The sequence below is a fragment of the Brassica napus genome, chromosome C7, assembly GCF_020379485.1.
Source record: "Brassica napus cultivar Da-Ae chromosome C7, Da-Ae, whole genome shotgun sequence".
Taxonomy (NCBI): domain Eukaryota; kingdom Viridiplantae; phylum Streptophyta; class Magnoliopsida; order Brassicales; family Brassicaceae; genus Brassica; species Brassica napus.
Window position 1 is genome coordinate 5011155 of NC_063450.1, and position 19881 is coordinate 5031035.

General features: G+C 34.4%; 1 protein-coding gene and 1 long non-coding RNA gene across 7 annotated transcripts; one reads left to right on the forward strand and one right to left on the reverse strand.

Annotated features, from left to right (window-relative positions):
* Positions 1-808: 808 nt before the first annotated feature.
* LOC106380429 lies at positions 809-5357 on the reverse strand. Of its 6 annotated transcripts, XR_007326677.1 has the most exons (8): positions 3705-5347; positions 3127-3186; positions 2550-2620; positions 2316-2441; positions 1871-1948; positions 1733-1799; positions 1492-1549; positions 809-1285 (listed from the first exon to the last, which is right to left on the reverse strand). It is a non-coding gene; the product is annotated as an uncharacterized LOC106380429 (long non-coding RNA). The 6 variants fall into 6 exon arrangements; XR_001276341.3 differs by having other exon boundaries at positions 3127-5344; XR_007326675.1 differs by having other exon boundaries at positions 2316-3186; positions 3705-5357.
* Positions 5358-16977: 11620 nt separating this feature from the next.
* On the forward strand, positions 16978-19343 carry LOC106377619. Its single transcript, XM_048763916.1, has 6 exons — positions 16978-17087; positions 17205-17427; positions 17773-17907; positions 18013-18125; positions 18207-18458; positions 18734-19343. The coding sequence occupies exons 1-6, from the start codon at positions 16978-16980 to the stop codon at positions 19341-19343; spliced, it is 1443 nt and encodes a 480-aa protein (XP_048619873.1).
* The last annotated feature ends 538 nt before the right edge of the window (positions 19344-19881 follow it).

The following is a 19881-nucleotide window of genomic DNA, read 5'->3' on the forward strand; positions in this document are numbered from 1 at the left end:
TGAATGGCTAATGGTTGGAGCATAAAATATAAACTTTTGTAGAGTGGGTTTTATATGGAATATATAATTTCTTTTATTTTCTTGTAATATTAAGATTGGTCGCATCTTTTTATGTTGTTGGAGAGATATGTTACTGTGGCATTTGCTGTTGTGAGTGTTGTTAAGTAACACTGGAGTTTTTTACAAGTGTTTAGTGCATTGACGTTATTGATGTCTTTCCTACATTAATATCGTGTAGTTTTTTCTTTGTGTTCTTCCTAATTTGTCCAAGTATATTTTTTCCAAGTGTCATTTCACTCATGCATAACTTGCTAATGCAAAAATAAGCTTGCTAATGCGGTATAGGTGAACTACATTGATATAAACCTTCTGCGGCTGTTTAGAGATAATAGACTCCTAAGCAGTGTTGTTTTAATAGAAATATTCTTAGTTGTCTTTGACATAGTGAATCTCAGCGTTTCTGGCGGAAAGGTATTTGGTAATTAAATCGTGATAGTTTGTAAGTGATGCAAATAGATGGTCCGCCAAAAGGTTGATGTTGATTTTTTTTTTTATAGAAGAGGTTATCATGAACAGAGTTGGCTAATACCGGTAAAGATTCCATACATGCTTGATCAATGTCTCTCTTTTTAAAAACAACTTAAAATCAACCATTTATCTTTATTTAATATTACTATTAATCATTATCTTTTTAATATATTCTAATTGTTTATTAGAGAATATTGATAGTGACTTTTTACAATCTTATTCATTTGGTTAACAAAAAAAAGCATGACATAAATAATTTTTAGCATATTTTAAATTTTTATTTTTAAGTTCTTCTTTTAAAACAAAATTATAACAATAATAATAGTATAATTTTAGTAGAAGTATAATAACGTGGAATTTCAAAATACTAAGACCACAATTTTATTTTGTTGCTTTAAACCACAAATATATCTGAGCCATTATTGTTTCCTTGGATTTTCTTTTTGTTACGGTGCAGTAGTGGAGATTGAAAGAGTTTGGCATATTAATGCACCAATAACATGTGTTGTACCACTGCGCTAAGCTCCGCCACAATCGCGATCTGGATTGTCTGAACATCTCCGTACTTAGAACCACTTGAGGGGGCGGGCGCTGCCGTCAAAGCCACATAAGCTTACAGTGGTTGATGTTTCGAACGTATAAGCATCCGTCTTATGTGTAAGTTATTCTGAATCGATTCAGAAAATACTTACTCATCATACAATTTCTGGCTTGTTATGGTGTATGTCAAAGTTGATGGCCCCTAAAACTCTGCAACCTGAGCACACTCACAAGAAAAACGTTGTATCTATCAAGATTACGATAAAATGATGGATGTAATGAAATCAGCGTTAGCAAATTTAACCAATCATCGAGAGTATATTTCAATCTAGCGTTTGGATTCTCATGACTTGCTTGTCAATCTCATCCTGGAAAAATATGTTACCGATTTAACAATCTAAAAAGGGACGAAACAAATAAAACCTGAAGAATCTTTTTGTGAGATCAACTTCGATTTGGAATGATTTTCTGCTGCAGTTCCCTGTTTAAGAAAAAAAACATCCTGAAGAGTCAAAACTACTGAATCTATCAAACATGCTAGCAGGCTATGTTTCAGTTTTTAATATCTTTGACCTGACGTGAAGGACATCAGGCTAGAGTTATTGTCCATGGTAATGATTGGTAGTTACATATAAAATGAATACCAAAACTGCATATAGTCTACCTCCAAAGAAGTAATATCATTGTTCTTCAAGGCCGTTAGCTAGAATATTGGAAATCCTCTAATTTGTCTGCGGTAGAATACATGGAAACATATTAAATTATTTATCTTTCCGAGTAGAAAGAAGAAGACACAATGTACCTGAAGTTACTTTCTGCAGTTTCTTCCTCTCCTTAGTCCATTTATATATCTTCTGGAGTTGGTTCGACTTCAGTAGTTCTATTGACAAAATTGCATTACAAGATACCAAGTTAGAATTCAAGAGGAAGTTTAAGAAATATATAACACTGCTGGGGATAGTTAAGATAAAAAGAGTATACACAGATGACCATAGCTTTTCATTGCTTAGATTTATTTGTTCGGGTTTTAACAGATGATATAAACACGAACTCACAGGAAACTCTCACTTATCACTCCCAAATACAACTTTTTCATATTTGGCATCAATAGCAATATAACTTCGTATTTTGCTACACGATAAGGGGAGATGAAGCCTTGTAATCAGAGTGCCCTATGTGAATGCAATTAGTCAGGGTTTTTGATTCTTAAATAGGGAGAATATAGGAATAGTAAAGAGAATCATTACTTGTTTGTCGATGAATAACATCTCAATATCAATCCGGAGAGGTTCCCATAAAAGGATGAGCTTGGAGATGATCTTCGCCCTTCCCAACCAAGGAGGAACGTCGTGGAAGAAAGAAAAAATTCTTACCTGCAATTGAGCTTCTCAAACAGCGTGTTTATATATTACATGAAGATGACGGTTCTAGAATTGAAGATGCATTGAAGAAAAGTTAGTGGGATTCCTAGAGTTATTGACCTTTTTGCTTAACGTCACGGCGGCGACGAAAGGAGAATGGGAAGCGGAACCGGGACAGTAGCGACGGTTTGCTTGGACAAAAGAAAAGACAGCGAAAGTATGGAGTGGGCCATAACAAAACGAAATGAAAACAAACAAAAATTTTTTTAGAAGAGTCCCCGTGTCCTATTTTTGCCCACCCTCTCTTGCTCTTATGGTCCAAGGAGAAGAGAGAAATTTTTTTTTATTGTATAGGATTCTTGATGTAGAAGTTTTGGGGATCGACAAATTAACTAAAAAAATTTACTCCAAATCTTCAACGAAATATAAATAAAATTATTGTCAAGTGTATATTTACATAATACAATTCAGAATAGTACAAATATAATCGATAGACATATTTATTTTATAATACAGATGTAACTATCGGTTGTAAGCTTTTGATATAATAATTTTTATAATTTATAAAAATAAAATAAATAAATGTTAAAATAGAAAACACGTTTAAGTGTTGTATAGGAAATTGAGATTTTTAATAGCATCTCAATTTTTTTTTTATATATAAACGTTGAATTTTTTTGACAGATATAAACTATACCTAAAATCGCCGTGGAACGATTTGAATGGTTCTCTCCGACCATCTTCATGATGTACAATTCTGTAAAAACTTATGAATTGGTTAGTTTTACATAGTTTACTAAAAGTGGGGGTTATTAATTGTCTCTATTGTGGCATCGCCACCAAGGAGGAACCCACTCACGTTACATCTTTGAAGTAAAGTAGTTTGGATTTAATTAACCACATGATAAGATGCTCCACCATCGCATAATCCTTTTTGTTCTTATTAAATAATTTAAATTGTTTTTTCCTTTAGCTTTTCTCTTGTGTACAGCCGGTTCCCCTTGAAGACCATGCCGATAACCATATAGTATTTTGGATTAAAATACATCATAAACTAAGCAAATCATATATATCACATGGTAGATGGTAAGACTTGAACTGAACAATTCTCTTCTGAAATTGTCAGACAAACCGTTTTTTAAGTTGATCATAAAACAGATAACATAAAGTTTAATACCGAAAACTTTGAACTGAACAAACTTTGCAGACTAACGACCTGTTATTTACTTGGATATATAATTTGAACATGCATATAATTTATAGCAGAAACGCTACCTTGAAGCTTCATCAGATATATGCTTACAGCTTTCATAAAAAAAACTATTTGGAGCTTCAGAATAGGAAGTATACTTTTGGTATTTGAGTGTTTGTGTGTAAAACTTTGGATCCCCTCCTTCACAGAGAGGAAGCCGTATTTGAAGAGTTTTAGCAGTGTTACAAAAAAAAAAAAAAGCAAAAAATAAACTATAAGAGCATGATTATCAAGGTGGGGTTCTTAGCGTGGGGTTCTTAGCGGAATAAGAACCTCACGCTAAGAACCCCCAATAATCATGCTCTAAGAGTGGTTTATGCTGGTCACATCCACACCAAATTCAAGTTCCTAGGTCAACCCGGTACAAAACACTTAACAATTATCACCTCCTTTGTTATCCTACTCATCAGTTGTCTAATAAGTCCTTGTATTACCAATCTTAACTATTTTACTTAAAGATAGTCAAATACCTAACCCCACATATAAGTGGAGTATTACAACTTGCAGCGGTGATGAGCGGTTTGGCAGAGCTATCTCATACATTTAGATTTGTATGCATATTTGAGGAGTGGTTTTCACTTATTACATGCTGAAGATAAATTATTGTGGATTGGTCAATTCTTATTGTGCAAGTTGAAATGTGATCTTGTTAAGGTAAATATTTAGTTTTATCGGGGATAACTTGTAAATATATTTTTAAAGGTCTTGGTATTTTAAGGGAGGCTTATTGTATTAGGGATTTGAACCTTTTTTAGTTTTTTCCCAAATCCCCTCTTATTGGATATAGTATTTGTAAAAGTTTTAACAAATCCATGCTTATTGGATATGGTATTTGTAAAATTCCTATCAAAACTCTCCTTATTGGAAAATATGGATTTCATCAATAATTTATATCTAAGATTATTGTGAGTTATTGGAAAAATAAATTTACACTTAAATTCAATAGAAAAGAATACCACAGAAAAACATAAAAAACAATGATCCCATTTCGTATCTCCTATACCTCCCTAACGACACGTCTTTACCAACGCTACTTCCCTCTTACCACCTCCTCATCACTAACCTTCTTTCTCCAAAAGAATCAATATTATCTCGACAGTGCCATATGTTTAAAATTATTTCCCAGCATCTCAAGTTTTCCTATTTTTTGTTCTGAAAAGCCAACCTTTTTGAACGTCCTTTAATCATTCATCATATCATTGAACCAGAGGCGGCTCTAAATAGACCCTTTGGCTGAGAAGGCGTCGGGATTTTTCCGGCCAAAGCTACAACCTTTCCCTTCCGGTCGGTCGCCGGAAACTGCTTCCTCTGGGGAATGAACATTTTCGTCACTTTGCCTTGGACAGAGCGTTGAAATCAAGAAACTTTACATGAGAAATGCAAAACCCAACAACTCTTTAAAAACCGGAAACCGAATTGAAATAACTGTAATAAATAAAGCGATTTAAGGAAAGAAACGATTATCAAACTCGGATGGAAACCGAGAAAACAAAACCTTTTTCAGAAACGGACATGGAGTCGAGATACAATCTATTTTCTTAACTCTGAATATTCGCTCTGTAGTGAGACGGAACTGTACGAATATCGAGTCCCAGGATACAACCGTGGGAGACGATTCACGCTTCACTCGTGAATGCCCTAACGAACTAATATATCTACGAAACACTCTCTACACTTACACTGAGGGATTTGGTGATTTTTGTTGCGTAAAAACTTAATGAGAAATGAAAGAGGAGAAGAGTTTTTAAAGAGGAGAAGACGAACCACTTTCCGTAACTGATGCAGCGCGTGCGCACGTTGGTGGAAATCTCGCGGAGATCACAGGAAGTTGAGTTTTGAAAACTTATTTCCCTAGACTCTCTCTTATCTTGTTTAAAAATTTCGAGAGGATAAAATGCATGGCGTTTTTATTTTCTAGACAAACTACTTCTCGTTTTAAATAAAATTGCATGCTGTTTTTTTCCCAAATTGAATGGCAAAAAATTGAGCTTAAATTGGTCAAAAAAGAATATTATTGGGCTGGAGTCCCTCTATCAAGACCCAAGTCCACGCCAAGCCGGCCGTACGGCGGCGGCGACGTGCGCGTGGGGAGCCATCTTATCCCCTGAAGCCGTTTAAGCAATGATAATAAGGGAACATATATATATATATATATATTGCTCCATTTCTCTCTTGCTAGGCGATGTGGGACTTTGCTCCACTTCTTCATTCATTTAACCTAAGCCAACAAGGCTTTTTATTAAAACCTGGAGGCCCATTTCGTTTTCACATTTGACCATTTATTATTTTAGCCAATGGGCTAAATAATTGGGTCCAACAATCCTCCAAATGAATAGAAATGACTCTAAACATATGCGACTAAATGCAGACTCGATAGACTCTAAAACTATATAAAATTTACTGACTAGACTTATACTAATGACTAGACAGACTGACTTATCGAGAGTGTTTGCGAAAAATTCACTGTATTTGAGTTGGTGGCATTTTTAAGCTTTGAACCACTCATAGTTAATATCTGTCGGGTTTACTTTACCAGAATGTGGACATGATATCTTGAACCAACCAGTGTTTTATATAGACCGAGACAACATGCATAACACATCTTCATTTTCTCGTAGAACTTAGTTCTGTATTATGTTCATTGTGGCCCTGAACTAATTCTGGTTTTCATGAGTGAACTTAGAGAATATAGCATTGCATTCATTTTCCTAGAAACGAACCCATTTCACACTCATTAGGTGATTGACCATGAAAAGTATTGAGTAATACTCCGCTTTAGAAGCTATGGAATCATTAAAAGCTTACGCTTATCCTTCTCACATTCGTTAGCACTTTTATCATCTTAGGAACTGGGAAGAAACTACTTTGTCTCAAGTGCTTTGGTTAGATTTTGTTTTTCCTTTGAACCTACGTCTTGGGATCTACAGTCATGATAGGTAGGGTTGCAATCTAGGATCCTCATTTGTCATAGGCTTTAAACTCATTCCTTTTGATGATTTAGCAACAACATCTCGTGGCATACCTTTAGTAAATGGATCCGCTAGGTTGTCAGCCGATTTGACGTAGTCTATTGTGATTACACCAGTTAAGATAAGTTGTCTAATGGTTTTCTGTCGTCTTCTGATGTGACGAGATTTACCATTGTAGAGATTACTCTGAGCCCGAGCTATAGTTGATTGACTATCACAATGTATGCGTATAGCTGGCACATGTTTTTCCCACATAGGAATATCTTCCAAAAAATTTCTAACCCATTCAACTTCTTCTGTTGCTTTGTCTAAGGCTATGAACTCAGATTCCATGGTGGATCTGGCTAACACTGTTTGTTTGGTAGATTTTCATGATATTGCTGCTCCTCCTAGTGTAAAGACATATCCACTTGTGGATTTTGAGTTTTTAGAATCTGATATCCAATTAGCATCACTGTATCATTCTAAAACTGCTGGTTCTTTACCATAGTGAAGCCCAAAATCTTTGGTGTAGCGCAAGTAATTGAGTACACTCATTATAGCTTTCCAGTATGTATGACCTGGATTACGTGTATATCGACTAAGTACGTTTACTGCATGCGCTAGATCTGGTCTAGTACAATTGGTCAAGTACATGAGACTTTCGATCACACGTGCATACTCGTTTTGTGAAACCACTTCATCTGAATTCTTTGTCAAGTGCATTTGGGGATCTAACAGAGTTTTTTTCCATACCATTAGAGTAATTTTTAAATCTCTCTAATATTGTTTGAGCATAATAAGATTGGGTTAAGATAATTCCGTTTGAATTTCTTGTGACTTTAATCCCGAGAATTACATCTACTAATCTCAAGTCTTTCATCTCAAATTTCCCTTTGATCATGTTCTTTGTTTGATTGATAATGTCTGTATTGTTTCCAATAAAGAGCATATCATCTACATATAGACATAGCAAAACATACACATTTTTGGTAGTATATGAATTTGTCACATTCATTTATTTTGAAACCATTTGACATCATTGTATTGTCAAATTTTTCGTGCCATTGTTTAGGAGTTTGTTTAAGCCCATAAAGTGACTTTACAAGTTGACATACTTTGTCTTCCTGTCCGGGAATGACAAAACTTTTAGGTTGTTTCATGTAAATTTTCTCTTCTAAATCACCATTTAGAAAAGCGGTTTCTACATCAGTTTGATGGATTTCTAGGTCTCTTAAGGCTGTGATTGCTATCATCAGTCTTATTGATGTTATTCTCGTTATTGGAGAATATGTATCAAAATAGTCAAAACCTTTCTTCTGTCGGAATCTTTGAATTACAAGCCTAGATTTGTATTTTCCACCAGGTTTTCGTGTCATTATCCATCTATTTCCTAATGCTTTGCAGCTAGGTGGTAAATCTGTTATGTACCATGTATAATTTTGCATGATAGAATCAAATTCACTTCTGACAGCTTCGTTCCAAAATGGAGCTTCTGGTGAAGCCATGGCTTCTGCCAAAATTTTTGGAACATTTTCTACTAAAAATGTCATTAAGAAAATCTCACCAAAAGATTTTCCCTTTCGAGCTTTTTTGCTTCTTCGAGGTTCATCTTTTTCTTCACTTTCTGAAATATCATTTATAGAAATTTCTACGTTTGTCTCAGTTTATGAATCCTTGTCGTTGCCTCTTTCTTTTCGAGTTCATTTTGAACCTTGTTTTTCCTTGTATAGAAAAATATATTCGAAGAAAGATGCATTTCTTGATTCCATGACTGTATTTACATGAATGTCTGATATTTCAGTTTTATGTACCATAAATCGATAAGCACTATTGTTATGTGCATATCCGATGAAGAATCCACTGTTTTAGGTCCAATAGTGACCTTTTTTGTGGCGGTACCGCAACTTTTGATAAGCACCCCCACACTTTAAGGTATTTATACGAAGGTAAATTACATTTTCATAACTCATATGGAGTTTTGCCAGTTACTTTGTGTGGAATTTTGTTGAGGGTATAATTAGTGGTAAGCAACGCTTCCCCGCACATGTTCTGGGGTAATCCAGATTCCTGCAACATTGCATTCATCATCTCTTTTAGAGTTCGATTTTTGCGTTCAGCTACTCCATTAGATTATGGTGAGTAAGGAGCTGTAGTTTGATGGATTATTCCATGTTGTTTACAAAATGCATTAAATGGACCATCGTACTCGCCTCCTCTGTCGCTTTTAACTACTTTAATTGTTATTTTAAGCTAATTTTCGACCTCGAGTTTAAATTCTTTGAATTTTTCTAAGGTTTTATCTTTGCTATGTAATAAATATACATAACAATATTTTGTACAATCATGTATGAAAGTCACACAGTACTTTTCCCACCTCTAGTTTGTATGTATTTTAAATCACATAAATCAGTGTGAATTAAATCTAGAGGTTTGTCAGTTCTTTCAACATGAGGTGATGACGTTTTTGTGAGCTTAGCCTGTACACATACTTCACATTTTTGTTTACTTATTTTACATTTAGGGATTAGATTTAAATTCATTAATCTTTGTATAGATTTATAGTTTATATGGCCTAATCTTTCATGCCATATATTAAAAGACACAACCAAATCAACAACTAGCTCTTTCTTATTCATTAAACTTTTGGAGTTACAACTTTTGGAGGGACTGTCATTACATTCATCTTGACAAGTCCATCCTTAACATACCCCTTTCCCAAATACATCTCATTCTTCTTAATCACGAGCTTGTCCGCCTCAAAACTTGTGGCGAATCCCTTCTTGCCGAGCAAGGTTCCCGAGACCAAATTCTTCCTCATGTCAGACACATGCTTCACATTTGTCAGAGTGACTTCACGTCCAGATGTCATTTTCAAAACCACATTGCCGCGGCCTTCACATCCAGATGTCATCTTCAAAGCCACATTGCCGCGGCCTTCAATCTTTGAGACTGCAGTGTTTCCCATGAACAGCTTCTCCCGAGTCTTGCTTTTCTGATAAGTGCTGAACATCGCCCTATCAGTGAAAATGTGGGTGGTCGCTCCTGTGTCATACCACCATTCCTTGGGGTTGCTGCCTTCAACCATGTTGGCCTCAGTCACCATTGCAACGAGATCCTCCTCAGTGATATTTGCTTGATGCTTCTCATCTCTGATCTTGCTGCGACACTCAACACTCTTGTATCCCACTTTGTGGCAGTAGTGATACTTCCCCTTGAACTTCTCCACATTCGCATTGATTTCAATGCCTTTGTTCTTGAAGTTTTTCCCAGAAGCCTTCAGGACTGCAGCAGTTTTGGAAGGTTTGGCAGGAGAATGGGCGCGTGCCTTTCCTTTGCCTTTGTGCTCAGCCATGTTGACACTATGCTCCTTAGCTGTGACCTTGTCAGCAGTTTGGTTTCTGGATTCTATATGAAGCCTCATGATGAGCTCCTCGAGCCCCATCTTCTTCTTCTTGTGCTTCAAGTAGTTCTTGAAATCCGCATAGCTTGGAGGAAGCTTTTAAATGAACCTGAGAGTTGTGAATGTCTCGCAGATGGACATTCCTTCAGCAACGATTTCATGGCAAGAGCTGAAACGCTTCCACCTGATCCATGATGGGTTTTGAATCCACAATTTTGAAGTCATGGAATTTTGAGACCACATACTTCTGGCAGCCAGCGTCATCACCTCTATACTTCTTGTCCAATGATCTCCAAAGTTCTTTTGCCGTGGGGATCTCACAGTAGACACGGTACAATGGGTCAATGAGGCGACCCAAAATGTAACCTTTGCAGATGAAGTCAGAATGCACCCATATGTTAACACTTGCGAGAGTGTGCACATCATCAATTCCGTAAGGAACAAGGGGCTTGTCCTCTTGGATGAACTTGTCCAGCGTCATGGTTGTCAGGAAGAACATCATCTTCTTCTGCCACGTTTTGAAGCCTTTGACATCAAACTTGTCTGGCATCAGTCCTTGAGTGAACACACTAGGTACAGACGGAGGAGTTTGAACTGCCACCGGACCACTTGTGGTTCCTGAAACTGAACATGTCTAATAAAGACCAGCACCGAATAGGCTACGGTGCGTGGTTTCATCAGCAGCATTACCCACTGGAAGGGTACTTGTTGTTGTTGCTGCAGCGGTTGATGCAGTGTTGGTTCCAGAGATTATCACGCCAGTTGCATCAGTTGCTACAACGTTCAGTGGAGTCTGAATGACATTTGTGGTGTCAATGGGGGTGTTGTTATCCTTCGTCATTGTTTTCCTGTAGAGAAAACATGAAAAACAGATTAAAACTCCAATCAACAAATAACATATTATTTTAAATAAAAATAATAGTCTAAAATCGATTGTCATTTTTGGTGTTTATAGTAGATCGCAAAAGCATTTCAAACCACCAAATCGTATCGATATAAGTCTTAGAAGACGTTTAGCAAACTCGCTTAAAAGCGTTTGCAGAAACCGTTTTGTGTAGACTGTAGATTGTTTCACAAACTCGCTTTAGAAAGCGTTCGTGGAAACAAATTGTTTTGAAAACGTTTTAAGAATCATATATCTATAAATGTTTCGCAGTAGTGCTACAGAGCAAAATGCAAACCATTATGAGATAAGTAACAAACATTTCGCGGAAGTGCTACAAAGCAAATCACAAACACTGTTATGAGATAGATAAGAAACGTTTAGCGGAAGTGCTATAAAGCAAATCGCAAACACCGTTCTAAAATCATTTTCAAATCATTGAATAAACCGTTTAATAAAACGTTTTTTTCAATCCGATAAACGCTTATGAAAAGAAGCTATTCAGAGTTAAGATTGTAAAAGCCAAAAACCGAATTGAAATAACAATAATAAATAACGTGATTTAAGGAAGGAAACGATTGTCAAACTCGGATAGAAACCGAGATAACAAAACCATTTTTCAGAAACGGACATGGAGGCGAGATACAATCTCTTTCCTGAATATTCACTCCGTTGTGAGACAGAACTGTACGAATATCGAGTTTCATAATACAACCATGACGGACAATTCACGCTTCACTCGTGAATGCTCTAACGAACTAATATATCTACGAAACACTCTCTAGACTTACGCTGAGGGATTTTGTGATTTTTGTTGCGTAAAAACTTAATGAGAAATGAAGGAGGAGACGAGTTTTTAAAGAGGAGAAGACGAGCCACTTTCCGTAACTGATGCAGCGCATGCGCACGTTGGTGGAAATCTCGCGGAGATCACGGGAATTTGAGTTTCAAAAACTTATTCCCCAAGACTCTCTTATCTCGTTTAAAAATTTCGAGAGGATAAAATTTTCTAGACAAACTACTTGTCGTTTTAAATAAACTTGCATGTTGTTTTTTTTCCTAATTGAATGGCAAAAAAGTTGAGCTTAACTTGATCCAAAATTTTTTTTATTGGACCGGAGGTCCGCTACCAAGATCCAAGCCCATGCCGAGCCGGCCGGAAGGCGGCGGCGGCGCGCGCAGGGAACCATCCTACCCCCTAAAGTCGTTTAAGCAATAATAGTAAGGGAACATATATATATTGCTCCATTTCTCTCTTGATAAGGCGATGTGGCACTTTGCTCCACTTCTTCGTTCATTTAACCTAAGCCAACTAAACTTGGTGGAAATCTCGCGGAGATCACGGGAATTTGAGTTTCAAAAACTTATTCCCCAAGACTCTCTTATCTCGTTTAAAAATTTCGAGAGGATAAAATTTTCTAGACAAACTACTTGTCGTTTTAAATAAACTTGCATGCTGTTTTTTTTCCTAATTGAATGACAAAAAAGTTGAGCTTAACTTGATCCAAAATTTTTTTTATTGGACCGGAGGTTCGTTACCAAGATCCAAGCCCACGCCGAGCCGGCCGGAAGGCGGCGGCGGCGCGCGCAGGGAACCATCCTACCCCTAAAGTCGTTTAAACAATAATAGTAAGGGAACATATATATTGCTCCATTTCTCTATTGCTAAGGCGATGTGGCACTTTGCTCCACTTCTTCGTTCATTTAACCTAAGCCAACTAAACTTTTTATTAAAACCCGGAGGCCTATTTCATTTTCACATTTGAATATTTATTATTTAAGCCAATGGGCTACCCTAAATGATTGGATCCAACACTCTTATGCCTCGGAACACGATGGGTTGTTTCACGCGCCGTCGTGGAAGCAGTTAATGCGCTGTTAGATAAATGTTCTCTTACGAATCAAACAACTCTAAATCAGTCAATTCTTCACTCTTTAACAAACGACAAATATCGTATATGTAAATTGAAGAACGAATGATGTATTTTTCAATCTCAATGAAAAGGATATAATTACACGACATGTATATGTTCTTGGCATTACATAATGAACAAACACAGTTGTTGACTCAGAGAATGCATGGTAAGCAAAATCACATATAAGCATGCATGTTTCTCATATTTTGGCTTCGTTTCCCTTTGGTCGGTGGGGGTTTTGAAATATTAAAAAGTAAAGGATTTTACCAAATTGGTTTTTTGTTTTGTTTTGTTTTTAAATTTTACCAAATTCCCCATCAGAATCTCCAACAAAATCTTTAAAACCCACCAAATCACACCAGATCTAAAACCCTCAAAATTTTATCAAATCCCTAATACAATAAGCCCCCTAATTTTTTTTTGGAGTCAATTGGTTCATAATACAAAAAGAACACAGATATTAGCAATTTAAAACTTTGGTGTCTAACAATCAAAACAACATCTTTTAGGATTTAATGTATTTACCTAATTAGAGAAAAAGTTTTGCGTACATGGTGCAATTTCTCTTTTTTTTTTTTAAAGCACAATAGAGCTAGAATTATTTTTTTTTTTAAAACAGAAAAATAAAATACAACAAAAAGATAACTAAAAATTAAAACCACATCTCGGATCCATGCGGGCTGGTCTGGATTCATAATCCATAATCCATAATCCATAATCCATTACACATATATATATTTAATGTCTAGAGATTTTGGTCTCAGAATTTTTTTTAGTAGAAAAAACCTGTCCCAATGAAAAAAACCCATCTATATTATTAAAAGAGAAGTACCCATTTAAAAATGTTCTTACTTCATTAATTAAACTTCTTATTTTTTTGCTTGTCTTTTTCAGTTGCATTGATGAAATATCGTAAAACGAATAAAACTGTCTAATTTATTACTTGTCTTTTCAGTTACATTAATGAAATATGCTTAAATGAATTTAAACTTCCTATTTTATTGTTTGTTTTTTCAGTTACCTTAATGAAATATCCTTAAATAAATTTGGACATAATGTCATTTAATCAACAAAAAAAATCATGAGTTATCCTTACGTGCATAATTTTAATAATGGAGATTTAAAAAAACATGCATAATTAAAATGTTACCTAAAACATACAGCACTAATATATAACATGCATCAATAAAACTAGAATTTGACTCACACAATTGTACGGATATTATTTTCAGTTGATTAAATTAAAAAAATATTTATTTATTCAAAAAATATTTAAGAATGGCTATGTTTTTAAAAATTATATGGTATTATTTGCTCATAACTCATTTGTCATTTGCTAAATTGTTAGAAACAAAATTTTAGCATAATATAATTCAGTTGTCATTTGCTAAATTTATGGTTTTTACTTATATTTTTATTATTTAATTATGATATTTTATTTTATATTTGAAAGAGAAATGAATTTTCTTTCAAATAATATTTTTGTAAATGTATTTTTTAAAAAATAATCAATTTAAATTGTTATTATCATTGAATATAATTATTTTGACATAATTTGTGTTTTCGTCTACGTCAAAACTTATCATATTTTAGGATAATTTTAATTTAAAATGTAATTTTCTTATTTTTCAAACAAATTCTAAAAATATTTTTTAAATATTTTGTTTAATGTTTTCAAAAATATTGAGTTGCATTTCAAATAAAAAGTTAAAGATATTAAAAATATTCTAATTAAAATATGTAAAATTTAATATAGTTTTAAGGAAATTGTCAAAATAAAAAAAATTACACATATAAAAATCATGATTTTTTTTTTTTTGATGAAAATTTAACTGGGTGGATCATTATTTATATGATATCGCACACAAATTTTTTTCTTTCTGTTTTTACAATTATCTAATTAACTCTATATACTCATTTTTTTTATATTTTTTATATGATATCACACATTCGTAAAAAAAATAGATAGTTTATGATACAAAAAAAATATTTACTTAATGAATATAATATGAACGAATATTACAAATACATCATTTAAGAAAATAAATAATTAAAAACTGAAAATTTATATCCGCGCTGAGGGTCTAGTGATCCATTAAATACCTATTGAATAGCTTAAAAGTTTTAGCCACTAGGCCAACTCTTTGTTGGTAAAAGAAGGGAATATAACCAACTAAGCTATGTTAGTTGGTTAACTTGTAAATATTTATTGTTGGATTCTCGGGAAAGACTTTTTATCGCCATAAGATTAAGACCCGAGATGCGCCATGGGCAGTGGTGGAGCTACCTTCACGGTAGAGGGACCTTCACACGGTAGAGGGGTCGGTTATGTGAACCCTATGAATTCTGATGATTTTTTTTTGAACTTGAACAAAATAAGTGAAACATTACAAAGTTAGCTACTGTGACCTGACATATCGATGAAATCGAAATGACCCCAATGCTGGCTCCGCCACTGGCATGGAGATACATCCTAGACCTCCTTGATCTTCTGTATTATCATTCATCTTGTGATATTGTACATCTAAGATAACATGGCATGAGATCATGTTCAGGTGAGATGGATTTTCTGATTTATTGACTTGATCATCTGACCAGTCATTCCTAGCTAATCGAATTTAAATTTGATAGTATTGCCAAACTACTTAATAGCAAAAGCCTATATCAAGTGGCCACCCATCAAATTACCTAGATCGTTACAAATATGACCAAAATTGATTTATTTTCTGACTTAAGGTCGGTTGTCTACTCTTTTGAACACATTTGGAAATTTTATGTGTTCTATTCTTTTTTTATATCAAATTTTATGTGTTGTATTCATGTTATATAATTTTGTATATATAACGCTTCCAATACATATTTATATTTCAATCTCTTAATGAACGAGAACAATGCTAGTCACGAACCATCTACATCAAGTAGACTAGGCTTGGACATTTGATCAGAAACTCAAAAATCTAAACCAAAAAAAAAAATAAATAAATAAAAAAAAATCGAAACTTACAAATATCCGTATAGTTCATATTTCTTTAAAATCTAAATATCAAAACCAAACCGAAACTCAGAAACAAATGTGTATCTACATACCCAAATCTAATTCATAGATATTTAAAACTATTATTTATAATTAGTTTTCAAATACCTATAAATCTCAAACTACACTTTATGAACATAAAAATTATTAAAAAACCCAAATTATTCGAATATTTTTACTCAATTCATATGAAATTATTTACATTATATAAAATTTAATCTAAACAACCAAATTATCTATTTTATCTAATATATTTTAGTTACCTGATATTTTGGTTTGAATTACATGAAATTATTTGAACTATCAGAAAAACCTAAACTAAACAAGGACTAGATTGGACCCAAATTTTTTGGGTATTAGCTATTAGCTATGTAGCATGGAATCGTTGGTGGTCATGCATTTCGTGCTTCCGAAGCGGAACCGGAAACGGAATCGCTGGGAATCACTCGGAATCGTCATGGAATCACGTTTCGGATAGTGAGACGTTTGGAACCGTAATGGAAGCACGCGATTCAGGATTGGAAGCGTCGATGGATAGTTGACGGAAGCGTCGATGGATAGTTGACGGAAGCGTCTATGGATATATGTTCAAAAAACTGAAAATTATTTTGGGCTTTTAAATTTTGATTTGTTTTGTGAATATGTGATCCAATTAGATCATTACAATAACAAAACCCTAGTTACCAAATAAGCTAAAAAGATTAAAACTCTTGAAATTCAGTTACCGTAAGAAGCAGTTCTGATATTTCTTCAAGTTACACATTTTATCCAGATTCTGAGAGAAGAGAAGCAAAGGTACGTAACTCATATATATATAAATACTCAGTTATTGTGCTTTGTTTGATGTGTTGTCACTTGTTTGTCTTTTATGCATGTGGTTTGCATATTCTATTGTTTGATCGTGAGTGTATTAAAGTCATGGCTGCACTTTTTTGGTTTTCAATTTCAGTGCAAGGAATATTTTAAATATTGTATTATTATAAGTTGCTTTGTGTACGTAGCTTTGTGTGATATTGTTGTAGTCTTTTGAAATTTTATGTTTCATATTTGTATTATGTTCGGTATATTAAGATATTATATATTAGTATTCATATAACTTTTTCACAGGACTAATGTCTCAAGATCCTCTAAACATGGATGAGTCCTCGAACGTGGATGACAAGGCACCTTTGTGGATCTATGTGAACAAAATTGAGAAGTTAGCTGGAGGAGGATCATGGAGGTTTGAATGCAAGTTCTGCAGTAATTCATATGTTGGATCTCATAGTAGAGTTATGACTCATCTGCTGCAAGGGGGAAAAGGAATTAAATGATGCTTGAAAGTCACTCCTCAACAAAGAGTTAACCTGAAAAAGCTAGTTGATAATTGCAAAGAGAGGTTAAAGCGTGCAGCTTCCAAAGCAGTTCCACTTCCTTCGTCATCAAGGAACATGTCTAGTTCTTCTCTTGATTATGATATGAGCTACAAAGTTCCAAACGCAACTGAGTCTGATCCAAAGAAGAGAAAGGGTCCTTTGGAAAAAGCATTTCAGAATGAAGCTAGGGAGCAATGTGATGGGGAGGTATCTAGGATGTTCTACACAGGTGGTCTGTCTTTTAACCTTGCAAGAAATCCTCACTACCGCAATTCATATGTGCGTGCTTCCCAAATTCCAGGATATGTTCCACCCGGGTATAATGCATTGAGAACTACACTTCTTCAAAAGGAAAGAAAGAACATTGAGATGCATTTGCAACCTTTGAAGAACACATGGAAACAAAAAGGAGTGAGTATATGTAGTGATGGTTGGTCAGATCCACAACGAAGACCAATATTTAACTTGATTGCTGCAAATGAGAGTGGTCCAATGATGTTAAGGGCGATCAATACTCATGGTGAGACAAAAATCGGTGAGATGATTGCATAGCTGATCATAGACGGCATAAAGGAGGCTGGGCATGAAAATGTGGTTCAGGTTGTCACTGACAATGCTTCAAACTGTGTAAAAGCTGGTGCGCTTATTTCAGCCAAGTTTCCTACTATTTTCTGGACACCATGTGTGGTTCATACCTTGAACCTTGCTCTGAAGAATATATGTTCACCATTACTGAGCACAAGAAATAATGAAGCAGTGTAAGCAGTGTATGATGCTTGTTACTGGATAAAGTCTATCAGTGAAGATGTGAATTGGATCAAGAATTATATTATGAATCACGGGATGAGGCTTGTAATGTTCACTGAGCATTGTGATCTTAAGCTCCTCACAATTGCTTCTACAAGGTTAGTTTTCTATATTTTTAATTGAGAGCTTACTTATATTCTTAATCTTTAAGTTAATAATCATTAGTTTTATTTTTACAGGTTTGCTTCCACGGTTGTAATGTTAAAGAGATTCAAAAAAATAAAGACCGGGTTACAACAAATGGTGATCAGTCCTAAATGGGATGACTATAAAGAAGACGGTGTAGAGAGAGCATCTGCAGTGAAGAAAAAGATATTAGATAAGTTGTTTCGGGAGGAGCTTGAATATGCTTTATCTTTCACTTTGCCCATCCATAGCGTGATTAGAGCTATTGATACTGATAAACCTTCTCTTCATCTGGTTTATGAATGGTAGGAAAGTATGATTCAGAATGTCAAGAGAGCAATCTTCAAAAAAGAAAGGAAACAACTTAATGAAGATTCCGTCTTTTGGACTGCGGTGCACTCGATTTTGACTTCTCGTTGGAGTAAGAGTAATACTCCTCTTCATTGTATGGCACATTCTCTAAACCCCAAGTAAGTTTATAAATCTGTTTTTATTCTGTTTTTCTTATCAACTTATAAAATGGTAAAATTGGTTTTTGATCAGTAAGATTTTAATTGTTATATATATTTGTTGGATGCAGGTACTATAGTTCAGAGTGGCTTGTAGAAGAAGACAGTAGAAAAGCTCCACATCAAGATTTGGAGGTTACTAGAGAAAGAAAAAATTGCATCATGAAGTATTTTCCAAATCAAGATGAAAGGAGAGAGGTTAACGTTGAATATTCTAACTTCTCTTTATGCATGGAGGACTTTGGTAGTGTTGATGTGATTCATGATAGGTTTATCTTAGAACCTTTGAGATGGTGGGCAGTTCATGGATCTTCGGCACCAAAACTTCAAATCTTAGCATTCAAGTTACTTGGACAACCATTTTCATCCTCATGCTGCGAAAGGAATTGGAGTACATACAAGTTCATTCATTCTGCTATAAGAAACAAGATTGTTCCCCAAAGAGCTGAAGATTTAGTATTTGTGCATACTAACCTCCGTCTTCTATCAAGAAGGAGCTCTTCTTATAAAGAAGGTCCTAGCTGTATGTGGGATGTAGGAGGTGATCAATTTGATTCGCTGGATGAGATTAATTTGGGAAAACTTGAGTTTGAAGATCTTTCTCTTGATGAACCAGAATTGGAAGTTGTTTTGTTTGGTGGAGATGGGGAAAATGAGAACAATGATGAGTTCGATATTTAACTTGAAGCTTGAATTTTTTTTATGTTATGTTGAGTTTTTTTGTTTGTTAACTTTTATGTTGAACTTCATTATTTAAATTATGTGTTGGATTTTTATTATTATTTATTTTATTTTATTAAGTGCTTCAATATTATATATATATATATATATATATATATGTATAAACGCTTCCAACACGTACCCGTTTCCTAAACATTTTAAAATTTTTGCTTCTACGCTTCTTTACGCTTCCGCTTCCGCGTCCCCGCTTCCGATTCCATGCAGCATAGGCTATTAGCTTACGATATTCTTACAGGAAATGAACCAATAACCGAATCAAAACCAAATAAATTTTATAGAAATCCGAACAATTTTTTTAATACAAATCCGAACTGTTTTTATATCTCCAAAAAATAAAATCAGAAATAAATATCAATAGTTTGATTTTAAAGTGCTGTTTAATAAATATAGGGAATCTTTTAGTTTAATAAATTAAAAATAAATAATTATGTTAATTTATTCCTTTGTATACGTTTTTTATATATTTTTCATATTAGAT